At 44.8% G+C, this 23,269-nt stretch overlaps 1 protein-coding gene across 3 annotated transcripts in view; it reads left to right on the plus strand.

The window, feature by feature from the left end:
• The window catches only part of sipa1l3 (signal-induced proliferation-associated 1 like 3), an 83,403-nt gene that overhangs the window by 55,657 nt on the left and 4,477 nt on the right, over nucleotides 1–23,269 (plus strand). For 2 of the 3 annotated variants that reach the window (XM_085796414.1, XM_085796415.1), the window contains exons 6-21: nucleotides 1,224–1,412; nucleotides 2,072–2,246; nucleotides 3,140–3,243; nucleotides 5,608–5,765; nucleotides 6,198–6,780; nucleotides 8,183–8,281; nucleotides 8,400–8,575; nucleotides 13,160–13,411; nucleotides 14,439–14,621; nucleotides 15,167–15,291; nucleotides 16,739–16,866; nucleotides 16,964–17,454; nucleotides 20,253–20,483; nucleotides 20,590–20,752; nucleotides 21,904–22,078; nucleotides 22,984–23,160. In XM_085796414.1, coding sequence (XP_085652540.1) covers nucleotides 1,224–1,412; nucleotides 2,072–2,246; nucleotides 3,140–3,243; nucleotides 5,608–5,765; nucleotides 6,198–6,780; nucleotides 8,183–8,281; nucleotides 8,400–8,575; nucleotides 13,160–13,411; nucleotides 14,439–14,621; nucleotides 15,167–15,291; nucleotides 16,739–16,866; nucleotides 16,964–17,454; nucleotides 20,253–20,483; nucleotides 20,590–20,752; nucleotides 21,904–22,078; nucleotides 22,984–23,160 — 3,409 coding nt within the window. The remainder of the gene's footprint in view (nucleotides 1–1,223; nucleotides 1,413–2,071; nucleotides 2,247–3,139; nucleotides 3,244–5,607; nucleotides 5,766–6,197; nucleotides 6,781–8,182; nucleotides 8,282–8,399; nucleotides 8,576–13,159; nucleotides 13,412–14,438; nucleotides 14,622–15,166; nucleotides 15,292–16,738; nucleotides 16,867–16,963; nucleotides 17,455–20,252; nucleotides 20,484–20,589; nucleotides 20,753–21,903; nucleotides 22,079–22,983; nucleotides 23,161–23,269) is intronic. The other variant, XM_085796416.1, reaches the window with a different exon arrangement.

The raw sequence follows: 23,269 nt of genomic DNA on the forward strand, positions 1-23,269 counted from the left end.
GGCCTACTGTTCCCACACAGGGGGGGGGGGGAGATTGATTGCAGACTTTATTTTTTCCCACTCAAGCTGCAGCTTCTCTCAAATATCCAACCCCCCTTGAAGTCTGTCGTTTCATTCTCTGCTGCAGCGCTGACACAGCAAGGTGGAGAGACTTCCCTCTTTCTCCCCCTTTCCCTCTCTTTTGTCACACGTTCACACACTCAGCATGTCACACACTCGGTAGCTCCACAACTTCACCTGTCTGTCGCAGGTTTCCCTTCTCTGCTGCAGACCCGAGTCTCTCAGGTTCAACTGTCTCTTCTGCAGCCTCTGCCAGCTCCAGAGTCTGCCATGCATTGTTAATGAACCTGCATATCTGTGTGTGTGTGTGTGTGTGTGTGTGTGAGTGTGTGTGAGTGTGAGTGAGGTGAGAAGGAGCAGCCTATTCCTCCCAACTGTATCCGAGGTTATTATAGTCTCACTGTTCTGAAGCAGGTCAATTTCCCCTCGCCGGGGAGCAGCACAGTGTGGCAGCACAATACTGAGCAGAATATTAAGTCACAATACTGCCGGACTTAAAACCCTGTACACAGAGCACATTCACGAGGTGTGTGTATGTTTGTGTGTGTGTGTGTCTGTGACAGAGAGAAATAGAGTAGCTTCAGGGCAGCAGGCCACCGTCATGAGTTGTGAGACTCTAATCATTCAATGTCATGTATTTTCCGAGCTTTTGTGTTCTAGCTGAGGCTGACCCTTGCTCTTCTGTGAAGGAAGACCACGATCAATACTTTATGCCAATAATTCTGTTATATGCAGTTATGTAGGTTTTCAACTTGTGTGTGGCAGACCAGACTTGTAGAGAAAAGTCCTATGTAAAGGCCCTTAAGCCAAAACGTATACTGTTCCATTATGTACCGTATTTATGTGTTTTTGTTTAGCAGAGCCCTAACGATTTAAAAAGCATCAGGTTTTACTGTCTGTCTGCCACAGGCTTTGTAATTACTTCCCTTCAAAAATCTGTAGAATATATAAGAGATAAACAAGTTCCTAGTCTGATTAAAGTTAGCTATAAAAGGTAACCCTATCTGATAAAACGTTTCCCCCCTGTACTTTTTATGAAAATCTTATTTTAAGCTCATCATCATCACTGCCTCAGCACCATCCATCACATGCTTTTATTTCATTGCATTAAATTGTACCGCTGCCTCCAGTTTTTACAGCTCTTGTTCTTTCCCTGCGTGCAGCTGGTGACCCTGCGGGGCTCCATTCTGGAGGATGCGGTGGCGTCTACGGGGAGACACGGCACAGTCCGGGGTCTGCCGCTCAAAGAGGTCCTGGAGCAGGTCGTCCCCGAGCTCAACGTGTCCTGTCTGAGACTCGCACTCAGCACACCCAAAGTCACGGAGCAGCTCCTCAAACTGGATGAGCAGGGGGTGAGTTATTATGCGTGTGCGACTGTATTTGCATTTTATTTTCAGGTTTGTGCAATAAAAGCAGAAATTGGACGGTTGATCCTATCAGCGGCAGCAGCAGCAGGAACGATACTGCCATTCAAACATTCCTTGGGCAAAACACAGGAGTGTGTAAGCCAGCTAGTAACAGTCAAGATGACAAACAGACTGCCAAGCAAAGATTATGAACTGATTAAGTGATATAGTGACATATGGTGCATTCAGATAGTCTGTGTAAAAGAGTCCTGTATATCTGATTTAGTGGTGGTGCAAAGTACAAAATTGGGCTGAGGGCAGTGCAAGCTGTGAGCAGGGTGTGGAGTGTTTGATGAGTGTGTAACTGTAAACGCTCTAAAGTTTAGCTATGTTATCTCGCTTTTCATTTAATGGAGGGTGAAGTGCAAGGCGGAGGTGTTTTCTCCAGCAGAACGCTTTTTTTGTTGATAGTGCAGATTCGAAACATGAACAACAATGAAGGCTGCGATACACTGTACAGTAACATCTACCTCGACATCAGGTTTCAACTGAAGCACAACTATCAGACTGCAGTGTTTCAGCTGTGTTCGAATGTGGCGTTTGTGTTTGCAGAGCGTGTTCGTAATGTACATTTTTCTTTTCTTTTCCCTCCTCTGCTTCCGTAGTTAAGCCAGAAGCACAAGGTGGGTGTTCTGCTGTGCCGTGCGGGCCAGAGCACAGAGGAGGAGATGTACAACAACGAGGAGGCGTCGCCCGCCTTCTCTGCCTTCCTGGAGCTGCTGGGGGAGCAGGTGCTCCTCAAAGGATTCACCAAATACGCCGCGCAGCTCGACACAAAGAGTAAGAGCCTCCTTTTGTAAAAGCCGGTGAAGGCGGGTTCACCTGTTGGTGAAAGGTCACAGCAGCAGATCTGGTAACATTTCCCTGACACTTTCAACACCATGGTCATGAATCAGAATAAATAATAACTTTCAACTCTTAGTAGATAGGAAAATCCAAAATCAAGTACCAACACAGACCACAAAGCCACTGAGCTGAGATGGACCTGTCCCCATTTAGTGACGACTCAGTTCAAAATTCAGGCTAAAACAAAGAAGATCATACAAATACTTAAGTTATAAAGCAAATCAAATGTAATTGAACAAATTATAAGCAGGATACAGGTGTAAAAACATGTGATCAATACACCTAAACAAAGAAAGAGAAAGAACAGACACACCTCCAACACTTCCTCTTTAGGACCGCCTCCTAAACATGAAAACCACCAGAGGCTACAAGCAGAGTGGGACGGCTTATCACAAGCACATGTGTCCAAAATAAATGGTGCCTTGACAGAATCTTGTTTGGCTTGTTCAAACGTTATCACTAAACTATCCTCTTCTATTACAGAAATAAAATCATTTAAACGACGAATGGCCACAAATAAGACACTTAATGTTGTCAAGGAGATTCTTTTCACACCAAACCAGTTGGTGACGATGACAGAGGTGGAAACCAAATAGTAGAGGAGTTACCAGTAATTGTTCTCTGTCCCTATATTTACTGAGGAAATGAAATGAGGAATCAATCAGGACATCCGGTAGAATATGAAAAGAGACAGTCCATGTGTCACAACTCCAGAAAAAGCACAGTGACACTCTGCATATCCTCATGGTTTCTTTGTGTGTGTGTGTGTAGTTGACAACATGTGGCGTGAAACTAAAATATCCTCCTCCTCCTTCCTCCTCCTCTAGCGGACTCCACGGGCACCCACTCCCTGTACACCACCTACCAGGGCTACGAAGTCATGTTCCACGTGTCCACCATGCTGCCGTACATGCCCAGCAACCCACAGCAGGTAACAGCACCCCTATCTATCTAAATACAGCTCCATCACCACCTTGGGGCTGTGTGCTGCTGTGTAGCCGGTCCAACATTAGATGATCAACACAGCTGGAAAAAGAAAAGTACATCCATGACTATCTTTTGTCACCCAGAGCCTTTCAGAGAGTCTGCCTGTGGTTGTTGGTTAAGGCCCTCTGTTGTCTGCCAGGTCGTAAAACCGCAGCAAGAATCCATGAAGTGGAAACTCGTGACTTATGTCGCCTTCTTCATTTAGAGTCTCTTTTCCTCTTTTATTCAGTTTCTCGTGTTTTTTTATAGTCTCTGTTCTCTGTGTCTTGGCTTCTCTCTCCTCTCCTCCTCACTGGCTTTCTCTCTTGGCCTCTCTCTGCCTCTCGTTCTTTAACTGGTTCAGAGCAGGGTGGGGTTCAGTAGTGAGTAGTTTCTTTATTTTCTCCCTCTTTTTTTTTTTTTTTTACTTGGGCCTTCCTACACATTCTCCTGGGCACTGTGTGTTTGCAGCGTGGGCCGCCTGCGAGTGACCTGTGTGTAAGATAACATTTTGTGTGTGGGTATTTTTTTTTTTTAATTGTTTGCATAAGTGTTTTGCGTGAGAGAGACACACACACACACACACACACACACACACACACACGGGTGAACACATGTGCTCAGACAGGCCCTGTGGGTGCTGAGGATTAACACACACACTTTGTAATGTGTCAGCTTATCACTGCAGAACAGTGTGGGCCAGGGAGAAGTCATTTGTTCTTCCTCTAACACTTGAAAATATCATTAATTAATGTTGTAAACTGGGGAACTACACTTTTTATGACCACAAACACAGAAAGTGAGCTGTTTGTTTTGCATCATCTTGTTAAACACCCAGTTAACGGCGATTAATCAAAAAGAATTTCACAGCTTTCACAGTTTTTAATTGGGCAGATAAAAGGTGTTAAAACAGTTAATGCCATTATAAACTCTTAAATGGTAACGAGCGAGTTTATAAACGGCACAATAACTCCATCCAGAGGTCCAGAGGCAGCAGCAGCAGCAGTGACAGGTGTGTGCTCAGATGAACCTCTAGGTGGCAGCATCCGACATTAAAATGAACCTGCAGAGGAGGAGTGGAGGCGGCGGCAGGGATGAAGTAGAAACAGAAAAGAATGAAGTCATTCACTCAAGGGGGAGAGGAAAGTACAAGCCAGGTCTGCATAATAAACAATAATACACATTTATGACCAATGATTATTAGACAGACAGATAGATAGATAGATAGATAGATAGATAGATAGATAGATAGATAGATAGATAGATAGATAGATAGATAGATAGATAGAATAAACTAATTTGCAGAATAATACAGATACTAAATAAATAAATAAATATTATGATGATTTTTCTTTTCTTTTCTTCTTTTTCTCAAAGTATTTTTGGGGAGCTTTTATGCCTTTTTAATAGATGGAACAGTTGGAGGGAGGCAGAGAGAGGGAGAATGACATGCAGCAAAGGGCCACTAGGTGGAATTGAACAGGGGCTACAATAGTCTCTGTATATGGGGCGCTTACTTGACCCACTGAGCTATACAACGCCTATTTTCTTATTTTTTAAAGATATTTGGGGGCATTTTAATTGACAGGATAGTGGAGAGAGACTGGGGGAATGACACGGAGTAGGTTGGCACAGTCGGGAATCGACCCGCCGATCACTGCATTGGACGTTGCCAACATAGGACGTGCTCTTAACCACTCGAGCACCCACGGATTTATATTTCTCATAGTAGACAACTGTACTTTAGAATCGGTGCTGAAACAGAAAACAGTCATTGTGACGACAAAGCGGCTCGATAGTGAAATAAACCAAACTTGATCAGTTCTGATAATTATATTGAATGTTTGCACACACTCCATCAAGCGCAGTGATCATAACGCTCCAATCTGCAGCCTGAGTACGAGTGAAGGATGCTCCTGTAGCACCGTGCTGGAGAGTCTGTGTATCTGTGGCCAAACAGTGGGCTGGATTACATAATTGGTACTTTCACACCCTCTGCGGATGAAGAGAGCATTGGCAAGCAACTGCGCCACAGACACAGCCTGGACTGTACGCTACGTCTCCTACACAGACACAGATAGACAGACAAACCAGCACACACACACACACACACACACACACACACACACACTGACACAAATAGCCCACACAGGATCCGAATAACAAATTACATAAAGAGCTGTTGTTTGGTGTTTAGTAGTGAGCGTCTCAATCACTTGTTTCCCTTGTCAGACTTTACTGAATCAGTGCCAGTAATGTTCGCTCATTTTATTAATTTGTCGCTCTTCTCCCCTCCCCTCCCCTCCCCTCCCTCCTTCTCACCTCTCAGCTCCTGAGGAAGAGGCACATAGGGAACGACATCGTCACCATAATCTTTCAGGAGCCGGGAGCGTTGCCTTTCACCCCTCAGAATATCCGTTCACACTTCCAGCACGTCTTCGTCATTGTGCGCGTCCACAACCCCTGCTCTGAAAACACATGTTACAGGTAAATGAGAAGACTTTACTTTACTTTGCTTTACTTTATTTGTTTATTTGAATGGGACAGTGCACATTAATGGACATAATATGTAAATATGCCGGATTATAGCAAGATGCTAATTTCCGTCCCTAGTCCCATTAACATAAAAACAGTTCAACAGCAGTACACATTACACATAATGTAATAATAAAAAAGAAAAAAAGTAGACAACACAAAAAGGCAACTATAACAATGAGAAACATATTGAGAAACACATTCCACAGGTTTGGGGACCATAAGAGTTTCGTTCTGGGAGATGAAGTGAATAAGTGCATAGGTACCAGGTTGTATTGCACGAGGCTCTATAAGAATATTAGACCAGAAGACCAGAGTGACCAAGCTCATATCCATATGATAAATATCATAGTATCACACTGTAAATCATCTCTCTCCTTTCAGTGTTGCTGTGACGAGAATGAAGGACGTGCCGCCCTTCGGCCCACCCATTCCCAGCGGCGTCACCTTCCGTGACCCGGAAACCTTTCGTAATTTCCTTCTAGCCAAAGTTATCAATGCAGAAAATGCAGCGCACAAGTCGGAGAAGTTCCACACCATGGCCACGCGAACGCGGCAGGAGTACCTGCGCGACCTGGCGGAGAACTACGTCAGCAGCACGCCGCTCGACTCGGCCGGCAAGCTCAACAACCTCATCTCACTGGCATCCAAAAAACGTGAGCGGTCGAAGGCGCGAGAGGGAGCGGAGCTGGGGGCCGTGGGCGCCGTGGCCTGGAGGGTCCAGGCCCAGGACTTCAGTGGAGGAGGGACGGAGCTCCCCTGTGCCTTGGGGCTGTCCACCGAATACGTCCTCCTGACGGACTGTTCCACCAAAGAGGTGGTGTTCAACTGTTTCTGTGCGGACGTGATCGGCTGGACGCCGGAGCGCCTGGCGCTGAAGATCTTCTATGGCAGAGGAGACCACATCGCTGTGCGGGTACCAGAGGGCTGTGCGCAGGACATCAGGGAGATGGTGCAGAGGTTAAAGGTGAGAGTGTGGAGCTGAATGAATGAAAATGTGAATCTCTTTGGGCTTTGAGGTACTGAGCTTGTATTGTATGAGGGAGCTCGGAGAGGAGTGGGATGTCTAAAATGTAAAGGTGCCCAAACAGATACGCTTTGTCTTCAAGGCCTGATAAGCACATCTTCTTCATAAAAGATTTTTTTTTAATCATCTCTTTTTTCAACAAGAAAAGTTTGTGCATTTGTGCAACTGTTAGTGGATATGTGCTCCTTCACATGCATGTGTCTATTTTTGAGTGTGCCCGGTGCAAACATAATGGGCACCCACTAGTAAAAACATTGACCTATAGTGCTGATTTCTAGTGCAGTGCCTGCAAACAAGCACTCAAGGCCTAAATCCAGTGATACAAACCTTTGCATTGCAACAGGACTGAGAACACAGCACAATGCAAGTTTAACAGAGATGTTTATAAGTGCACATCTGCACCAAGGCCAATCAATCCCACATATTAAGGAGGGTGATAATAGAACAATTCCTGGATCTGCCCTAGTAACCAGAGCCAAACCAAAATGTAATGGATCCCTGGTCTATGCCCCATCCCTCCACCAAGTTTCAAGAAAATCTGTTGACTACATTTTTCTGACATGTACAGTAGGTGGTAACATGCTGTAGCCTCCAAGTAGTAATAATAATCAGTGTAATGCAAGTGATGTTAAACACTTCATAAACACTGTGTCATAACTGATTTTAAATGTGGAAATTGGCTATTATAAAGACCTGTGACATGTAACTTAAAGGACTTGACTTATCTCGCTTGAGTTACAGCAGGGACTCAATCTGACTATCTCTGGACTAGTTGTTGCACATGTGTGATTTACTTCCACCTCTCCACAGTTGGAAAATACCATTTGCATGAAGAGTTCTTTTGAAGACGATGTAAATAACAGTAATTTGAAACCCAGTAATCTTCAACTTCAACCCGTTATATTCAATGCTTTTACAGATGATATTGTATAGCTAACATGTATTCTATGTAAGCATGTAACTCACTTCTCAATGAAGCTGAGCAACTGTTTGCACTGCACAGTAAAGAGCAGCATTTTGTATTGTGCTAATCCCTGAAAAATGTAATGAATTAAATGCTGGAGGGGGGGGGGGGTTAAGGAGATTTCCTGGACTCCAGTGAGCTTGGTGTTCATCCAACAGTAAACAAATATTAAAAAATGATTTAATCCCTTTGAGACTGATAAAGTTCACAGAATATAAATTGATATAGTTTCAGGTGATGTTGCTTCTTACTGTGCATAATTGATTAATAATTTACTCTTTGAGGCTCCTTTTGTTTTTTACGTTGCATAGAGACTATTTTTAATACAAAGACATTTATTGTGGAAATGTGACAATTCTTTTTCCTCTTTTTGGCCAGTCATTGACCATTGGCTGTGAGACGGTGGACATGACTCTGAGAAGAAACGGACTGGGACAACTGGGCTTCCATGTTCGCCTGGACGGCACAGTGGCCGAGGTATCGTCAGATCGCCATCTGCCACGCCAGATCTCGCACTCATTTGTGAAGAAGAACCTTGGCCGCACATTAACTGGCTTGTTTGAAGAATTTTGTTTGTGGTTTTTTTCTCGCGCAGGTGGAGGAATACGGCTTCGCCTGGCAGGCGGGACTGAGGCAGGGCAGCCGGTTGGTGGAGATCTGCAAAGTGGCGGCCGTGACGCTGACTCACGAACAGATGATCGACCTGCTGAGGACGTCGGTCACGGTCAAAGTGGTCATCATCCCTCCGTACGAAGAGGGGGGGCCCCGCAGGTGCGTGGAAGTCCCGAGTATTATATTTCTTTGAAGCCAAACTAATGAGCGTTGAGTCAGATGCAGATGTTGAGGCCAGCGGCCGACGGCACATGGAGGCGGCTGAGCTTTAAAGACCCCCTTCCATTCGTGCTTTTCACATGTTCCTGTGGCATTTTTCTTGTGTTAGAGCACATATCAGCAGAAAAGGAAGTGCAAAATTTGAGTTTTTCTGCCTTCAAATTGCTGTGAACCAATGGCAGACGCAAACTGGCAGTTTCAGGGAGACTGGAGCTGACGTGTCACAGCTCCAGGGGAGGGCACTAGTGCTACAAGCTCCCGCCCCGCTCTGCATCTGGCTTGACAGCTCGGTGTAGCTGTCACAGTATAACAGGTATAGCTCACCTGGTAGAGCAGCTTGCACCGTGGGGAAGGACTATGTTCCAGTCTGGGATCAAATCCCAGTGTGGAGTTTTACGCTGAACGCGCTGAATCTGTAATTGTACAATGTCCAGCTGTCAGCCAGCGGGGGGGTGGGGTGCGAGGAGGTGGCTGGGCGGGTGCAGAGCAGCGCAGTCTCCGCCCACCCTCCAGAGGTGCATTGCTAATGAGCTGGTTTTAAAGTGACCAAAAAGGGTCGCGGGAGGGGGACTTTAAGCAGGCAGCGGTGGAAGGACGAGAGCGGGTTGGAGCGAGCGCAGGACGCTCTTCACTCAAACACACAAAAGCCTGGGTGAGATAGTGGCCAGACTCCAATGTTCTGAGAGGATTTTGTGTGGGAGTGTGTGAAAAGAGGAAGCCAGCAAACAGAGAGAAAAGAACCAAGTGCGGTTCAAGAGGAAATCGGCGAAATGAGGCACAGAAACAAAAAAAAAACGAAAGAAGCGTTTGTTTTAACGTGAATTAACCGAATCTGCCATTCCTTTTCTTTCTCTCCTACATATCTAGTCATCTCATCATGTTTCCTCTCCTCCCGCAATTTATTTCCTTCCTCCGCTGTCGCCCATTTACCTCCTTTCATCTGCACATGAGGCTTTGAATGAGGCAGAATAACGACATCTTATGAGATTGTGATGTTGTGCTTCAAGAGGTGAAGAAATAACCACAGTGTGTGTGTCTGTGTGTGCGTGTGTGTGTGTGTGTGTGTGTGTGTGTGTGTGTGTGTGTTTCTGCCTGAGAACCAGGACTCCTAAATACTGTAATTGTGGCTGGCTGCGTGATCACATAGTGGTTAGATTTCTTTAATGTTGGAGGCAGTTTAATTACACCAAGTTAAATCCCTCTGACACACTCTCTCACACACACACATACACACACACACACACACACACACACACACACACATGCGCATACACTAATGTGGCATTGGAGCAGCTGATAATTAGAGTCTTGCATTTCACTCTTCCCCTCTCCCCCTCTCTCTCTCTCTCTCTCTCTGTGACTCGTTTGCCGTTGTGTGCCAGGCAAGCAGATTGCATGAGATTAAGGCCTGGAATCTGCAGAAGGGGAAAAAAAAAAAAAAAAAAAAGGAGAGAACGAGAGAGAGACGATGAAAAATAAATAAATAAATGAATGAGTGGAGGTGATTAATTAGAAATGCATGCCCCGTGCGAATGAAAAGGGTGGAAAAGAGGGAGGGAGGGAGAGCAGGAAGGAGGGAGGGAGGGAGGGAGGGAGGGGGATAGAGAAAGAGAGAGAAACAGACAAAGGCAGGGTTGAGTGTATCGAGTTGAGAGCTCGGTGAGGACGACGTGTCTCAACATCACTGAGAGAGAGAGAGAGAGAGAGAGAGAAGTGGGTGGAAGAGAGAAAGAGAAAGAGAGAGGGAGGGGAGATGGAAGTGTTTTTCCATGCCGTTCCTGATCGGGGGTGCACATGCTAGACGGACGGACACCGTAGAGAAGAGTTGTGATGTCAGTGGAGCGTTTGGCCATGTGAGAGCGTCTGTGTGTGTGTGTGTGTGTGTGTGTGTGTGTGTGTGTATTGGGGAGCTCCAGTTGTGTCATCTGAGCCATTGTGATGGAAGAAACACTGCATGTCAACAGATGTAGGCTACGCTCTCTCTAAGGTTTGTACGTGTGTATGTGTGTGTGTGTGTGTGTGTGCTCAGAGCATCTACTACTATTTATAACGGCATGGTTATTGACGGAGCTGGTTGGTTGTATGCTGTAGTTGATCCAGATATCCTGACCACATGTTGTGTTCACACGCATTGATGAGTGTTTCTGAACGCAGTGTGACTACGTAGCATCATCATTTGATATCTGCTCCTTTTATTGTCTGAAGACATATTTATTGATGTGTGTGTGTGTGTGTGTGTGTGTGTGCATGTGTTGCTGTGTGGGCGTGTGAGTGTGTATCCTTGTTCTGTTTACATCCCTCCTGGGCTGCAACGACCAGTTGATTAATCAATCATCAGAGAGATAATCAGCAGCAGTTTTGATTCTCAATTAATCGTTCTATGTTTATCATTGTAAACTGAACATTTGGCTCATTTTTTGATGTTTCATAGGTGAAATCGTTAATTAATTGATCAACTATAATAAATGATATGGGAAATAATGTGTAAATAAACCAATTTAAGCTTGATAAAATAATAAATAATTCATCATCTTGTTTGTAACATCAGAGGAACATCCCTGTTGTAGGTTATAGTATGACCAGGCTCTGGGCTTAATGTACAGTAGATGATGAACCATTAAAGGGACAGTACACTCAATTTCCTCAGATATCTCCTCACTTAAAGGACTCTTTCTATTCGATTATAAAAAGTTTGCCTAATTTTTAGATGAATCTCCATACCCACACAGTGTTAATGGATTTTCGATAATTGAATTCATGCCACTATCGTTATTTTGTTGTTAAAGGGACAACGAGGAGTTTTGGAAAAGCGAAGCGTTTTCACACTACATTTATGAGCCTCCGCGCGCACCGTAAAATTCTTTGACCGGCGCAAGACAGACTCATGTTTTCATTCATCAATAATTAAAGTCAGAGGTTCAAAGAGGTTCAGTTACCGTCGTAGTTCCGACCATAAACGGTGATTCTGCAGCGTTATTCTCATTAAGGAAACGCTGGTCGGCTCGACCAGCATTTCCGCCACCACTAATAATAACAAAATAACGATAGAGACAGAACGATATATTTATCGAAAATGGGCCCATTAACAAGTGTGGGTAGCGGAGATTCATCCACATTAACGTGAGACTTTTTTATAACCGAATAGAAACTCCTCGTTGTCCCTTTAAATTAATTTACACCAACATATATTTTCTGTGTTAATGTCCCTGTAATTCAGAAAAAATCACTATATACTCAACTTCTGATGAAGATAGTATGATTTTAACAGTTTTAATGAATAGTAAATTGTTGAAGCTCTATTTGCTCATCTTGTGGTTTAAGATAAACTCTCTCTGACTAGACATGTTAAAGTTAAAAATGATCAGCATCAGCAATGAACTAATAGTTGAACAGATCTTGTAAGCGACACATCACACTGTCCTCATCACAGTTATTTCAATCTTTGCTGTTTGTTCTCTTTCAGTTCTTTTTTTATCCCCCTCCTGCTTGCTTTCACCTGACTGTGAATTTCACTGTCATCTCACTTCACCTCTTTACTCCAACACCATTTTTTTTTTCCACCACCACTGTCGTCCTCCTCTCTCATTTCGTCCTCCCCCTCCTCTTCCTTTTGGCATTTTTCTCATCTTAAATAAATCATCCATGCATATTTGATGCCTCCTGTAATAGGCTTTGTGAATGAAATAATGATGATGTGTAGAAGATATGGGGGTGCCGGGGATACTCTGAGTACAGGAACATCTTTAGCTGAGTGTTAATGTTTGTGTCCTGTGCTAATAGATAAAGATGACCACCCCCTGGGAGCTCTCACAGTCATTTCATAATTTATGAGAATAAATGCCAGCTTGTCATCATTTGAGAGCAGTTTCCTCTCGTGATGTTTTAATTTTTTATTCTGACATGGAGATAAAAGAGTACTTGTTAATTTCATTGTAGAACAACTTTGGAGAATAAAGTGTGAGTTGCTCATATTTACGAGTGTACTATATCGACTAAGACCTTGAGTGAGGATCTCTTTGATGAGATTAGAGAGCTATCACTTAAAGCGCGTACACACACACACACACACACATGCACTTGACCTCGGTCTCACAGCAGGGAAGATGGAGGCCTGATGTGCCAATGATCAGTTTCCTTCCCTCTCTCTTTCTCTCTCCCTCCATTGGTGTCAGGGGAGCTCATTAGTGAGCACTGTTACATGTCTGCTGTGTGTTTGAGCATCCACAAAGTGTGTTATTATGAGAGGACCATAACGTGGAGTCTTTCTGAGGAGATTTATTGAGCAGTTTTTTACTCTTTCTGAACTCGGCACAGAGGCCACTGTCCTGGTTCAACTGCAGTTTAGGTCTTCAGAGAGGAAACCGCTGCTCCCCAATCCGCTTTTTTTTACCGACCCACAGTTGAGGATCAAACACTACGGATGACGGCTGTGTTGGAGAGGCAGAATATGGGTTTGGAAAGGGGAGGTGACGGCTTTTAAGGGGCAAGCTTTTGATTCACTCGTTGTGCTGGATGTCTCTACAGGGGCTGCACAGAGGAGTACGAGATGAAAACCATGGAGCAGAAGCCAGAACCTGAGCCTTTGGCGGCAGGATACAGACCCTCCCCCCGTCCGACGTGGCGGTGGGACAGCCCACCTATTCCTCCAGGGCTTCACAGCACCCCCAACCCTCAGCGCTGGGCCCAGATGGGCCCCCCACCTCCTCCACTGCCCCGGTCACACAAGGCCCTCATGCCTGTTCCTTACAGAGAGCCTCAGCACCTCAACTCCAAGAGGTGAGACTCCGTTTCTTGGTTATACTCCACTGTCTCAAATAATACAGGTGATTCTCTTTTCATTTGAAGTAAAAAAATATATAAACATGTAATAAAACTATTGTCTTTTTCACAAATGGAGTGCATGTGGAAATTAAAATGAAAATAATAAAAATGGAAAGGAAGGAAACATTAAAAATATCACAAATATAAAAATGGCATATGGCATTATTCTACCACAATGATGTTTGATTCATTAAGAATTACACATCCATCTTGTCCTGTTGCCTGGTTACTGGTCACACAAATGACAACCTGTATTTCCAGTTCCTAATCAATCTCATGTCAAGCCGGTGGATAGCTGTTTTCATCATTTGACGAAAATGGTCAACCACAAAGATCTTTGTATCTGGGATTACAGAGGGATAAAATAATTTAAAAAAAGGCTGTACAGGTTTGTTGTAAGTCGTCTCAAGAAAGTAAAATTTATTTAACAGTATATTCTGCTGCTAACAACCACTACAGCAGGTTTCTGTCTTGCAACAGTTGCCTCTGTTTATTAATTATATACTGTATATATATTATTAATTATCTTTATTCTACCCTCTTGGCCAGAAACTTTTACATGGAAAATAAATTGAAAATGATTTGCATGATTTGGTAAAGGCTCCTCTGTCAGAGTAAGACATTATAATGTGTAAAGGTCAAAAAGTTACAACTGTATGAGCAGGTTTAACATGTTCTTCCACAGGAATCGTTAGGTTTAAACTCGTTGTGATTACACTGACATTATGTTTTGTTCTCAGTTGCCAACCACACACACACACATACACACACTGGAGCCTGCTAGTTAATAACCACAGTCAGATCCTGACGGGTCCTAACGGGATCGCTGTTTTTCCAGGATGGTCTCTTTCTAAATTTAGACAAAATGGTCTACACAGGCTCTTGTGTTGCAGTCGCAGCCCCACTCACATCCCTCACTTACTTCCCCCTGTTTGTGTGTCTCTCGGTTAACCATCCGTCGCCCTCTGTGTGTGTCCTCCAGGCCAGTGAGTTACCCAGAGAACCACTACACCCTGTCTCCTGCGGGAGGCGACAGAGTGCTGCCCTACAGAAACCCCTCGGCCAGCTTCTCCTCTCCCTCCTCAGGCCTGGTCAGCCTCTCCACCATGGGACCGCCTGGAATCACACCCGGACCCTTTGTGCGCTACAAACATTCCCCCGACAGGTGTGTGTCTGTGTGTCTGTGTTTGTGTGTGTGTGTGGTCGGTCTTTTGTTCCGAGCTCTCCTCCGTCACTTCTTTGATCTTGATTAAACATGTCCGATGTTACTCATAACAACCGTTTTGTGTGTATGAGGTGGATCGTGTCTGTTGAGGAGACATGATCAGGAGACAGGCTGTATAATGTGGCGTGTTGCGGTCTGCAGTGAGATGTGTACGAACACACTGTCTCCCTGAGGAAGGATCTGTTGTGTGGGCGGCTCTTCCTCACAGAGTGGAGGCTGATAACATCTCGTCCAACCAGAGGAACGAGTTTTTATTCAACTGCCATCAGGATGCAAAACAGAAACCGAAAATCAAACCGTGTATTTTTAGGGATCGCTCCAGGGGGATTTATTGAGTGTCTGTGTGCCCTGTCCTGTAATTCTCTCTGTGCTCCGGTGTGGTTTATCGGGAGTAATGTGTTTTTGTTATGAAATTTATTCCAGATATTGGCATGAATGTGTCCGTTAATAACACACACTGTCCCCTCCGCCTGTGACCTGTGTAGATACGGAACAGGACAGCGCCCCCTGCTGCCCTACGAGCCCCACCTCACCGTGGATATCACCTCCAGCGGAGAGTCTTCCTCAGGCTTCACCAGTCAGGACAGCACCATGGAGCGCTGCAAAACAGGTTCACCACCTTCTTCATAATAAACCACCAGCCCCACTTTGTTACAACTTCATTTGCAACAAGTCATTTACTTTTTTTAACATTAGGGACTGTCTGCTGACTCTGCACTTCTCTCTGCAGCAATTTAAAGGGATAGTTCACCCAAAATTGAAATTTCACTCATTATCTACTCATCCTCATATCGACTAAGGGCTGGGAGAAGTTTCAGAGTTATCCGTGGCTTCTCTGAGTTACAGGGGGTCTCGGCGTAGCAGTGCATGTCCATATAACGGTTGCAAATGGATACCAACTGTCTTCGTAACAAAAAGACACACCAAAAAACATCCAAATACCTCCATGCTGCTCGTATGTAATGTCCGTCTTGTATTGAAGCCCCGAAATGCGAAATTGTCCCAAAAAAAATTAAATAAGTCTATATTTCAGGCTTGTTTTGTAGCGGAAGCTTCTCGAAGCTTCTCTTCCCAGTTCGTCCAAATTTGATGAACCGGGAAGAGGAGCTTCCGCTACAAAACAAGCTTGAAAAATAGACTTATTTAATTTTTTTCGGGACAATTTCGCATTTCGGGGCTTCAATATAAGACAGACATTACATACGAGCAGCATGGAGGTATTTGGATGTTTTTTGGTGTGTCTTTTTGTTACGAAGACAGTTGGTATCCATTTGCAACCGTTATTTGGACATGCACTGCTACGCCGAGACCCCCTGTAACTCAGAGAAGCCACGGAGGACTTCTCCCAGCCTTTGATAATGGGTGAAATTTCAATTTTGGGTGAACTATCTCTTTAACTGTTTAGTTTCCTTTTGGTTTTTTGTTTCATTTTTATTTATTCTTCATCACACTATTTTGTTAGCTCTTGGTCTCAATTAGCTTCTGGGTCTACTGTGTTCAGCAGTGTCTGCTGTGAGGTGCTGAGCTGGTAGTGTACAGCAGGTTTTTAGAGCTTTTTTTTTGCTGAAAACAGCTTCCTCCAACAACAGCAGTGAGAGAGCAGTAGGAGTGTCAACCAAAACAATAAAGTTGTGGTCCAGACAGCAAAACAATGAGCTGAAACTCAGCCTAAAGCCTCTGTAAAGCCGAGCAGAGCTACATATTTTGGATGACAATTCTTTTATACGCTCACTTCACTCAGCCCCTTTTTCCCACAGTCAAATTGTTTTCCCTTACATTAATATCAAAAACATATTTATTATAACTGCTTCACAGAAAGAGAGTACTTATTAGACTGAGGGTGGATAGAAACCTTCAAAAGTCTGTTATTGTAGCTTTTTAAAGTGTGTGTATTGCACAGTGGAGCAGAGATAACAGAGTGTGATTTTAGTGCGTTGGTGGGTGGGGGGAGGTCAGTGTTTAAATGTGCTATAAGTATTTAATCCTCTTTGCCAACCATGGAGGTTCAGTGTAATTTGCTTTAATCCTGTGAGTGTCTGTGTGTGTTTTCCGTCTAGAACCCCTCTGGCATGTCCCGGCGTCATCATCATCATCATCATCTCGGGGACCGGGTGGCGGAGGGGGGCAGAGGAGAGTAGCCAGACAGGATGTCCCGGGGAAAGACTCTCCAAACAGACACTCGAAGGTCAGAGTCGTCATCATCGCCCTGTCTCATTTTGTTCACGCGTCGAACTTCTCCGCCTCCGAGCTCAATCTGACTGTTGTCGTTCCTCCTTTCGCAGGGCGAGACCCAGTACTCCAGTCACTCCAGCAGCAACACGCTGTCCAGCAACGCCTCCAGCAGCCACAGCGACGAGCGCTGGTTCGACGGAGGAGGCGGAGCAGAGCGCGGAGGAGGAGGAGGAGGAGGAGGAGGAGGTGGAGATCCGTCTGACCCCGACCCAGACCTTCTCAACAACAAGGGGGGGTCCAATGACAGCGGCATCGACGCCTCGACCCACTACAACAACACTCGCCACGCAAACATGTCCAACAGCCAGTCCCTCAAGCCCATGCACTGCTCCACCACCTACAGCGGCGTCCAGGAGCTGTCGGTGGGACGGAGCAGCAGCGGCGGAGGAGGAGGAGGAGGAGGAGGAGGAGGAGGAGAAGCGAGGAGACGGGAGTCCTCGCCCATCATACCCGCCGCAGCCAATCACAACAAAGGGTACCGGACAAGGACGTTCCCGCCTCCTGGCTCCAGTGCTGATAAAATGGACACTTTCAAACCCAGGTGAGAGACCAACTCAGCGATGAGATGCATCTTTTATGGTGTTTTATGACGCTCGCTGATATTACCTAACATTAACCTCCAAAAGAGACAGCGCAGATCGATCCCAGATATGTGCTGCCATTCACTGTACGGAGAGAATGAATCATGCTGCTTAGCTTAAAGGGACAACAAGGAGTTTTGGAAAAGCGAAGCGTTTCCACACTACATTTATGAGCCTCCGCGCACCGTGAAATTCTTTGACCGGCGCAAGACAGACTCATGTTTTCATTCATCAATAATTAAAGTCAGAGGTTGGAAGACGATCACATACCATCGTAGTTCCGACCATAAACGGCGATTCGGCTGCGTTATTCTCATGACTCGCCACGAAGGAAACGCTGGTCGGCTCGCCCAGCATTTCCACCACCACTAACAATAACAAAATAACGATAGAGACAAAACTATATATTCATCGGAAATGGGCCCATTAACAAGTGTGGGTAGCGTAGATTCATCCACATTAACGTAAGACTTTTTTTATAACCGAATAGAAACTCCTCGTTGTCCCTTTAATGGAAAAGGTGTGTACTTACTTGGTAATAACACGTTTTCAGAGGTCTTAAAGGCAAAGATAGCACTTTGTGTTGCATTTTTAGTTTGAAGTTCAACATTTTGGCAAATTCTCCTATTGCCATAATCCCTATAGTTATAGGAGTACGTTAATTACCTTTAATTATCGGTGCATGTTGTTTTGAGATCCACGGGGCAGAGACGTGAGCTGCTCAGCGAACACAATGGAGGTGAATGGCACAGGCCCCCTGTCCCTTGTCAAACAATAATCATGTATAATTACGTAACATTACGACACATGAAGCAAATACTCGGAGCTACTTGCGGTGTTGAAATCACTCCACCCAGCAGCCGTGTCTGGGATGTAGTTCCGGCTTTGCATTTGCCGCAAAAACAACTCTGTCTAGTAATGTTACATTATTTTTCATAGCGAGGTGAATGTGCAGGTCACAACTTGTCCACGAGAGCGCTTTGGAGTTGTTGGATTGTGTGTTTGATGAGGGAAAGGTGAAAGTACTGTGCACCTCTGTTGCATTCGCTGAGCAGCTCACGTCTCTGCTCCGCCGTTATAAAAACAGCTTGCACCGACAATTAAAGGTAATGAACCTACTCCTAAAACTATAGGGATTATGGCAAGAGGCGAATTGAATTTGCCAAAATATTGAACTATCCCTTTAAGCAAATGATCCACTAAGCAGCGGTTATCTTCTACCACCACCAGATCACAAGACTAGTCTGTGACACATGAAAATTCATCATTCAAGAGTCCACGGGGGCTTATTTCAGCCTAATCCTTATGAAACCTACAGGTCATCATGTGATCTCCTCTGCTTATGGATGTATCACTGCCCCCCCCCCACCCCCACATCATAAATACATACAGCCATTAAACACACAGACATGCACAGGCTTGGACCAGTCTGTGTTGGATTAAAACAATCTGTGTTTAAAACCCTGAGCCATCGACTCCGCTGCAGTCTGTGCCTGGGATGTGTTGGACCACACATTTGGCAGATACTAGTGTTGTAAGATGGACGGTTTGTTTTTGGTTAGAGGATGCTGGATGCTGAATAATACCTTCTGAGAGATAAGTGGGTCAGTGGAATAATTTGGATGTTTTAATACAACTGTTAATTAGCCTGTTTTGCAGTGAAGACAAATTGGTTTAGTGGATAAAAGACGTTTCAGGCTGTGCCTTTGTAGTACGCAGCGTGGCAGTGCTGATAAATGGTAGTAGTAGGAGCTCATTAGCCTTGTGCTATTTACCTGTGTTGTCAATACAGTTATATCGACAGACAGTAACACGGTACCTGCAGTGTGTGTGTGTGTGTGTGTGTGTGTGTGTGTGTGTGTGTAGTGTGGCTAAATGGACACCGCCTCCTGTACTTTATTGCACACTCTGTCTGTAAGACCTGATCAATGAAGAGGAGGAGAGGAAGGTGTGTGCTGCCAGAATAAACACTGTGAATCTGCCAAACAAAGGGACCACACACACAAATGCAGAGAAGAAGCCTTCATTAAAAAAAAAAGTCAACATCTTGAGTGCAATGAGTGTTTGTGCTCATTGTTTTTTTATTTTACATGTTTATTATCATGTCCTTATTTGCCAGATGATCTTCCACAACTGTCACTCACTCACTGCATCATTGCTTCTTATCATTTCTTCTTTCTTAATGTCCCACAAGGCTATAACCCATCATTGTGTATCACACATTGTTTCTGACATTGTCTGTTGAGATTATATAACTATAGATAGTTTTTCCCCCATCCAGAGTTAGACAAACAGATGTTGCCTATACTCTGAACCTCACTACACCACTAAGCTGGTAACACTTGATGTGTGTGACCAATTGTATTTGTCCTGTCTGTCACTTTAACCCACATTCAATCTATTTATCCAACCCAAGCATAAATCTGTTTTATCCCCCTCCAACTGCTCTTTATATTCTGATTTTCTTTTTTCTCTCACTGTCCAGCCCTCACAGCCTGGATGAGAGAAGATAGAACTTTATATTTTATGTTGTTGATGATTATCCACTGTCATTGCCCACATAGCTTTATTTGAGAGTACCTGCTGCTAATCATCATTGTGTTTTATAACATCCTCACACCAAACAGCTGTAGATCTTCTGTCAGGGAAAGTGAAGTCCAGTCACAGTGAGCTTCCAGTGGCTGTTTACTCACACTCATGATGATTTTCATGCATTAATCCCGTGTGTGTGTGTCTGTGTGTCCCTCCGTCCTCTCAGAGCCTACACACCGCAGGGTTACAAGACTCCTAACGCAGAGAAAGCGCGGCCCGTCCGAGCCGCCACAGCGACGCCCACTTCAGCTCATTTAGGCTCCATCCCTCTGTCCAGCTCCGCCCCCAAGGCCTTATATGGGAAGAGCAGACATCAGGCCTGGCAGACCGAAGACAACGGCTCATCGCCGTCAAACACAACCGCCACATCCAACTCTGACAACAACAACCGCAAGAAGTAAGACAGAGACCGGGAGCTTCGATGTAGTGCTGTTCAGTGAGCGCCATGAGTGGTCAGAAACAAAACCCACATCCTCTTGACGTCCATGTCTTTGTGTCTCCAGGCAGGTGGATACAAATTCAAAGAACGTGTTTGGACAGCCTCGACTCCGAGCATCACTGAGGGACCTGCGCTCTCCACGAAGGACGTATAAGAGCACCATCGAGGATGACCTGAAGAAACTCATCATCATGGACAACCCAGGAGAGATGCCGCAGAGAGATCCAGTGAGAAAGACACTAACTCTAGAGACCAGGGGTTTTCAAAGTGTGAGGCGCCAGAGAGTTTGAGGGGGGGCGCAATATGAGAAAAAGAAAACAAGAAAAACTGAAAACATTCAAACAAAAGATGAGTTACATGTCACTTGCACACAGGGCTAAATGATTAATGTTTTTTGCAGTAGCCTATAGTTTGCAATTATATATATTATTATTATACTGCGATATGATAAAACAAGATCTTGTAACACACAGACTGCGATTATGCTCGACTGATGTGGGAGCAACACTCCCGACGCGTCATAAACTGACGCTTGGTCAGGGCCCTTTCGTGTTGTGCACTGACGCCCAAGGTGCCCCAATGCAAGTGATCAGAGAGACTGTGTTGCAGGGAGAGCGGAGCTCAGCTGGCCTCGGCTGAATGTAGCGCTAGTATACGTCGGCTGTGGAACTATTCTGGTTAGAAAAAGAGGAGCGTCAGGTGCTGCACAACGTCAGGTAGCCTATAACTTCATATGAACGCAGCTCAAAGCGACCCGGTGCCTCTCACAGTGACCAAGCTCAGATAAATACATTGGATCAGCAGTAGCACCGCGTGTCCTCATGCATAAAGCCGCAATATACCGCTCCTAAAAAAAAAAAATAAAGATGCACGTCGCGGCGGAGCTGACCAGCTGACATGTGGTACAGACGTACAGAGACCTGTCACAGTGTCACCTGTGCATTGATATAAACTTCAACCTCAGACTTTCTGCTTCCCAGATGATCACACAGGGAGGGCATGAAGCTGCTTGTGTGATGAGTGTGTTACAGAGTTCTATATCAATGTTTAGGTTTATTCGTCAGTGCTTTATGTTGTCATGATAATTAATATATGCTGAGAAACAAGCTTGTAAATCAAACAAATCCTACAGGAAAGACCAATTTATGTTTAATGAATCAAATACTGTTTTGGTCATAGTAACTGATAATAAATAGGCTATGTTTAATTCTCTTCTCTTTTTTTTTGGGGGGGGGGGCGCTACAGCGGTTTATTTTTTATTAAGGGGGGCTCACTCTCTCACACTTTGAAAACCCCTGCTATAGACCAATCACGTCAGCGTTTATACTTTCATGAACTCACGCTCTGATCCCTCTCACTTTCTTTTCCCTCCTTGCAGTCTCCCAGACGAACTCTGCAGCGCACCTTTTCCGACGAGTCCCTGTGCAGCGGGCGCAGGGACTCCAGCTTCGCCAACTCGGAGAACCAGACGGCTCCAACCGACGTACTGTTCACCTGCACGCTGCCGACGCGCAGACACGCCGTCTCCTCCAATCACATGCAGGGCAAGAAGGGTATGTTGAAACCCAGCAAGTCACGACCTACGAGTCGAGTTGAAAAGCCGTCCTGTTGTTGTTGTTGTCGTAGGTATTTGTACGTAGATGCTAGGGCTGGGACGATATGCTTTTCTCCCGATTCGATTCTTCTACGATTTTTTGAATGGCGATTCGATTTAAATTGCGATTCTATGATATTGCCGATTCTCTCGATTTTTAGTCTGCATTTTTAACATTCATTTAAAGGGACAACGAGGAGTTTTGGAAAAGCGAAGCGTTTTCACACTACATTTATGAGCCTCCGCGCGCACCGTAAAAGTCTTTGACCGGCGCAAGACAGACTCATGTTTTCATTCATCAATAATTAAAGTCAGAGGTTCAAAGACGTTCAGTTACCGTCGTAGGTCCGACCATAAACGGCGATTCAGCTGCGTTATTCTCATTAAGGAAACGCTGGTCGGCTCGACCAGCATCTCCGCCACCACTAATAATAACAAAATAACGATAGAGACAAAACGATATATTTATCGAAAATGGGCCCATTAACAAGTGTGGGTAGCGGAGATTCATCCACATTAACGTGAGACTTTTTAATAACCGAATAGAAACTCCTCGTTGTCCCTTTAATACTGTAGGAGCCTATAAATTAACATACTCCATTATAAAGTGAACTTAAACCCTTTTCAAAACCTGGACTCTCTGTATGTAAAAAAGGCTAACAAATGCACATTGCACAATATTTAAACCCCCCCCCCCCAAAAAAAATTCGATTTTTGAAAGAAAAAATCGATTTAAAAATTGTCAAAAAAAGATATTGCGATATTTATGTGAATCGATTTTTTCTCCCACCCCTAGTAGATGCTTTTCTCTCATGCTGAGGTTTGTTGACTGACTGCGACTCTTTCTCTCGCCCCGTGCCCCAGTGCCAATATCTGCGTCGGAGCTCTCTCTCACTGAGGTCAGGGACAAAGTTCCCCCCCTGAGGAGGCTGGATCCCGGGCTGATGCCTCTCCCTGACACAGCCTGTGGGCTGGAGTGGGCCAGCCTGGTCAACGCTGCTAAAGCCTATGAAGGTGAGGAGAGAGGAACGTCGGGACTAGGTTTGTACAACCAAGACTCAGTGAGGGGCTCTTGATATCATGTGTGGGTGGATGTTTGTGGGTTTTTCTGTTAGAGTTTGGACACAACTGCTTCATATTGTTATACTGT

This window comes from Trachurus japonicus, chromosome 13, assembly GCF_045865225.1.
Source record: "Trachurus japonicus isolate A0001 chromosome 13, Traja_1.0".
Taxonomy (NCBI): Eukaryota; Metazoa; Chordata; class Actinopteri; order Carangiformes; family Carangidae; genus Trachurus; species Trachurus japonicus.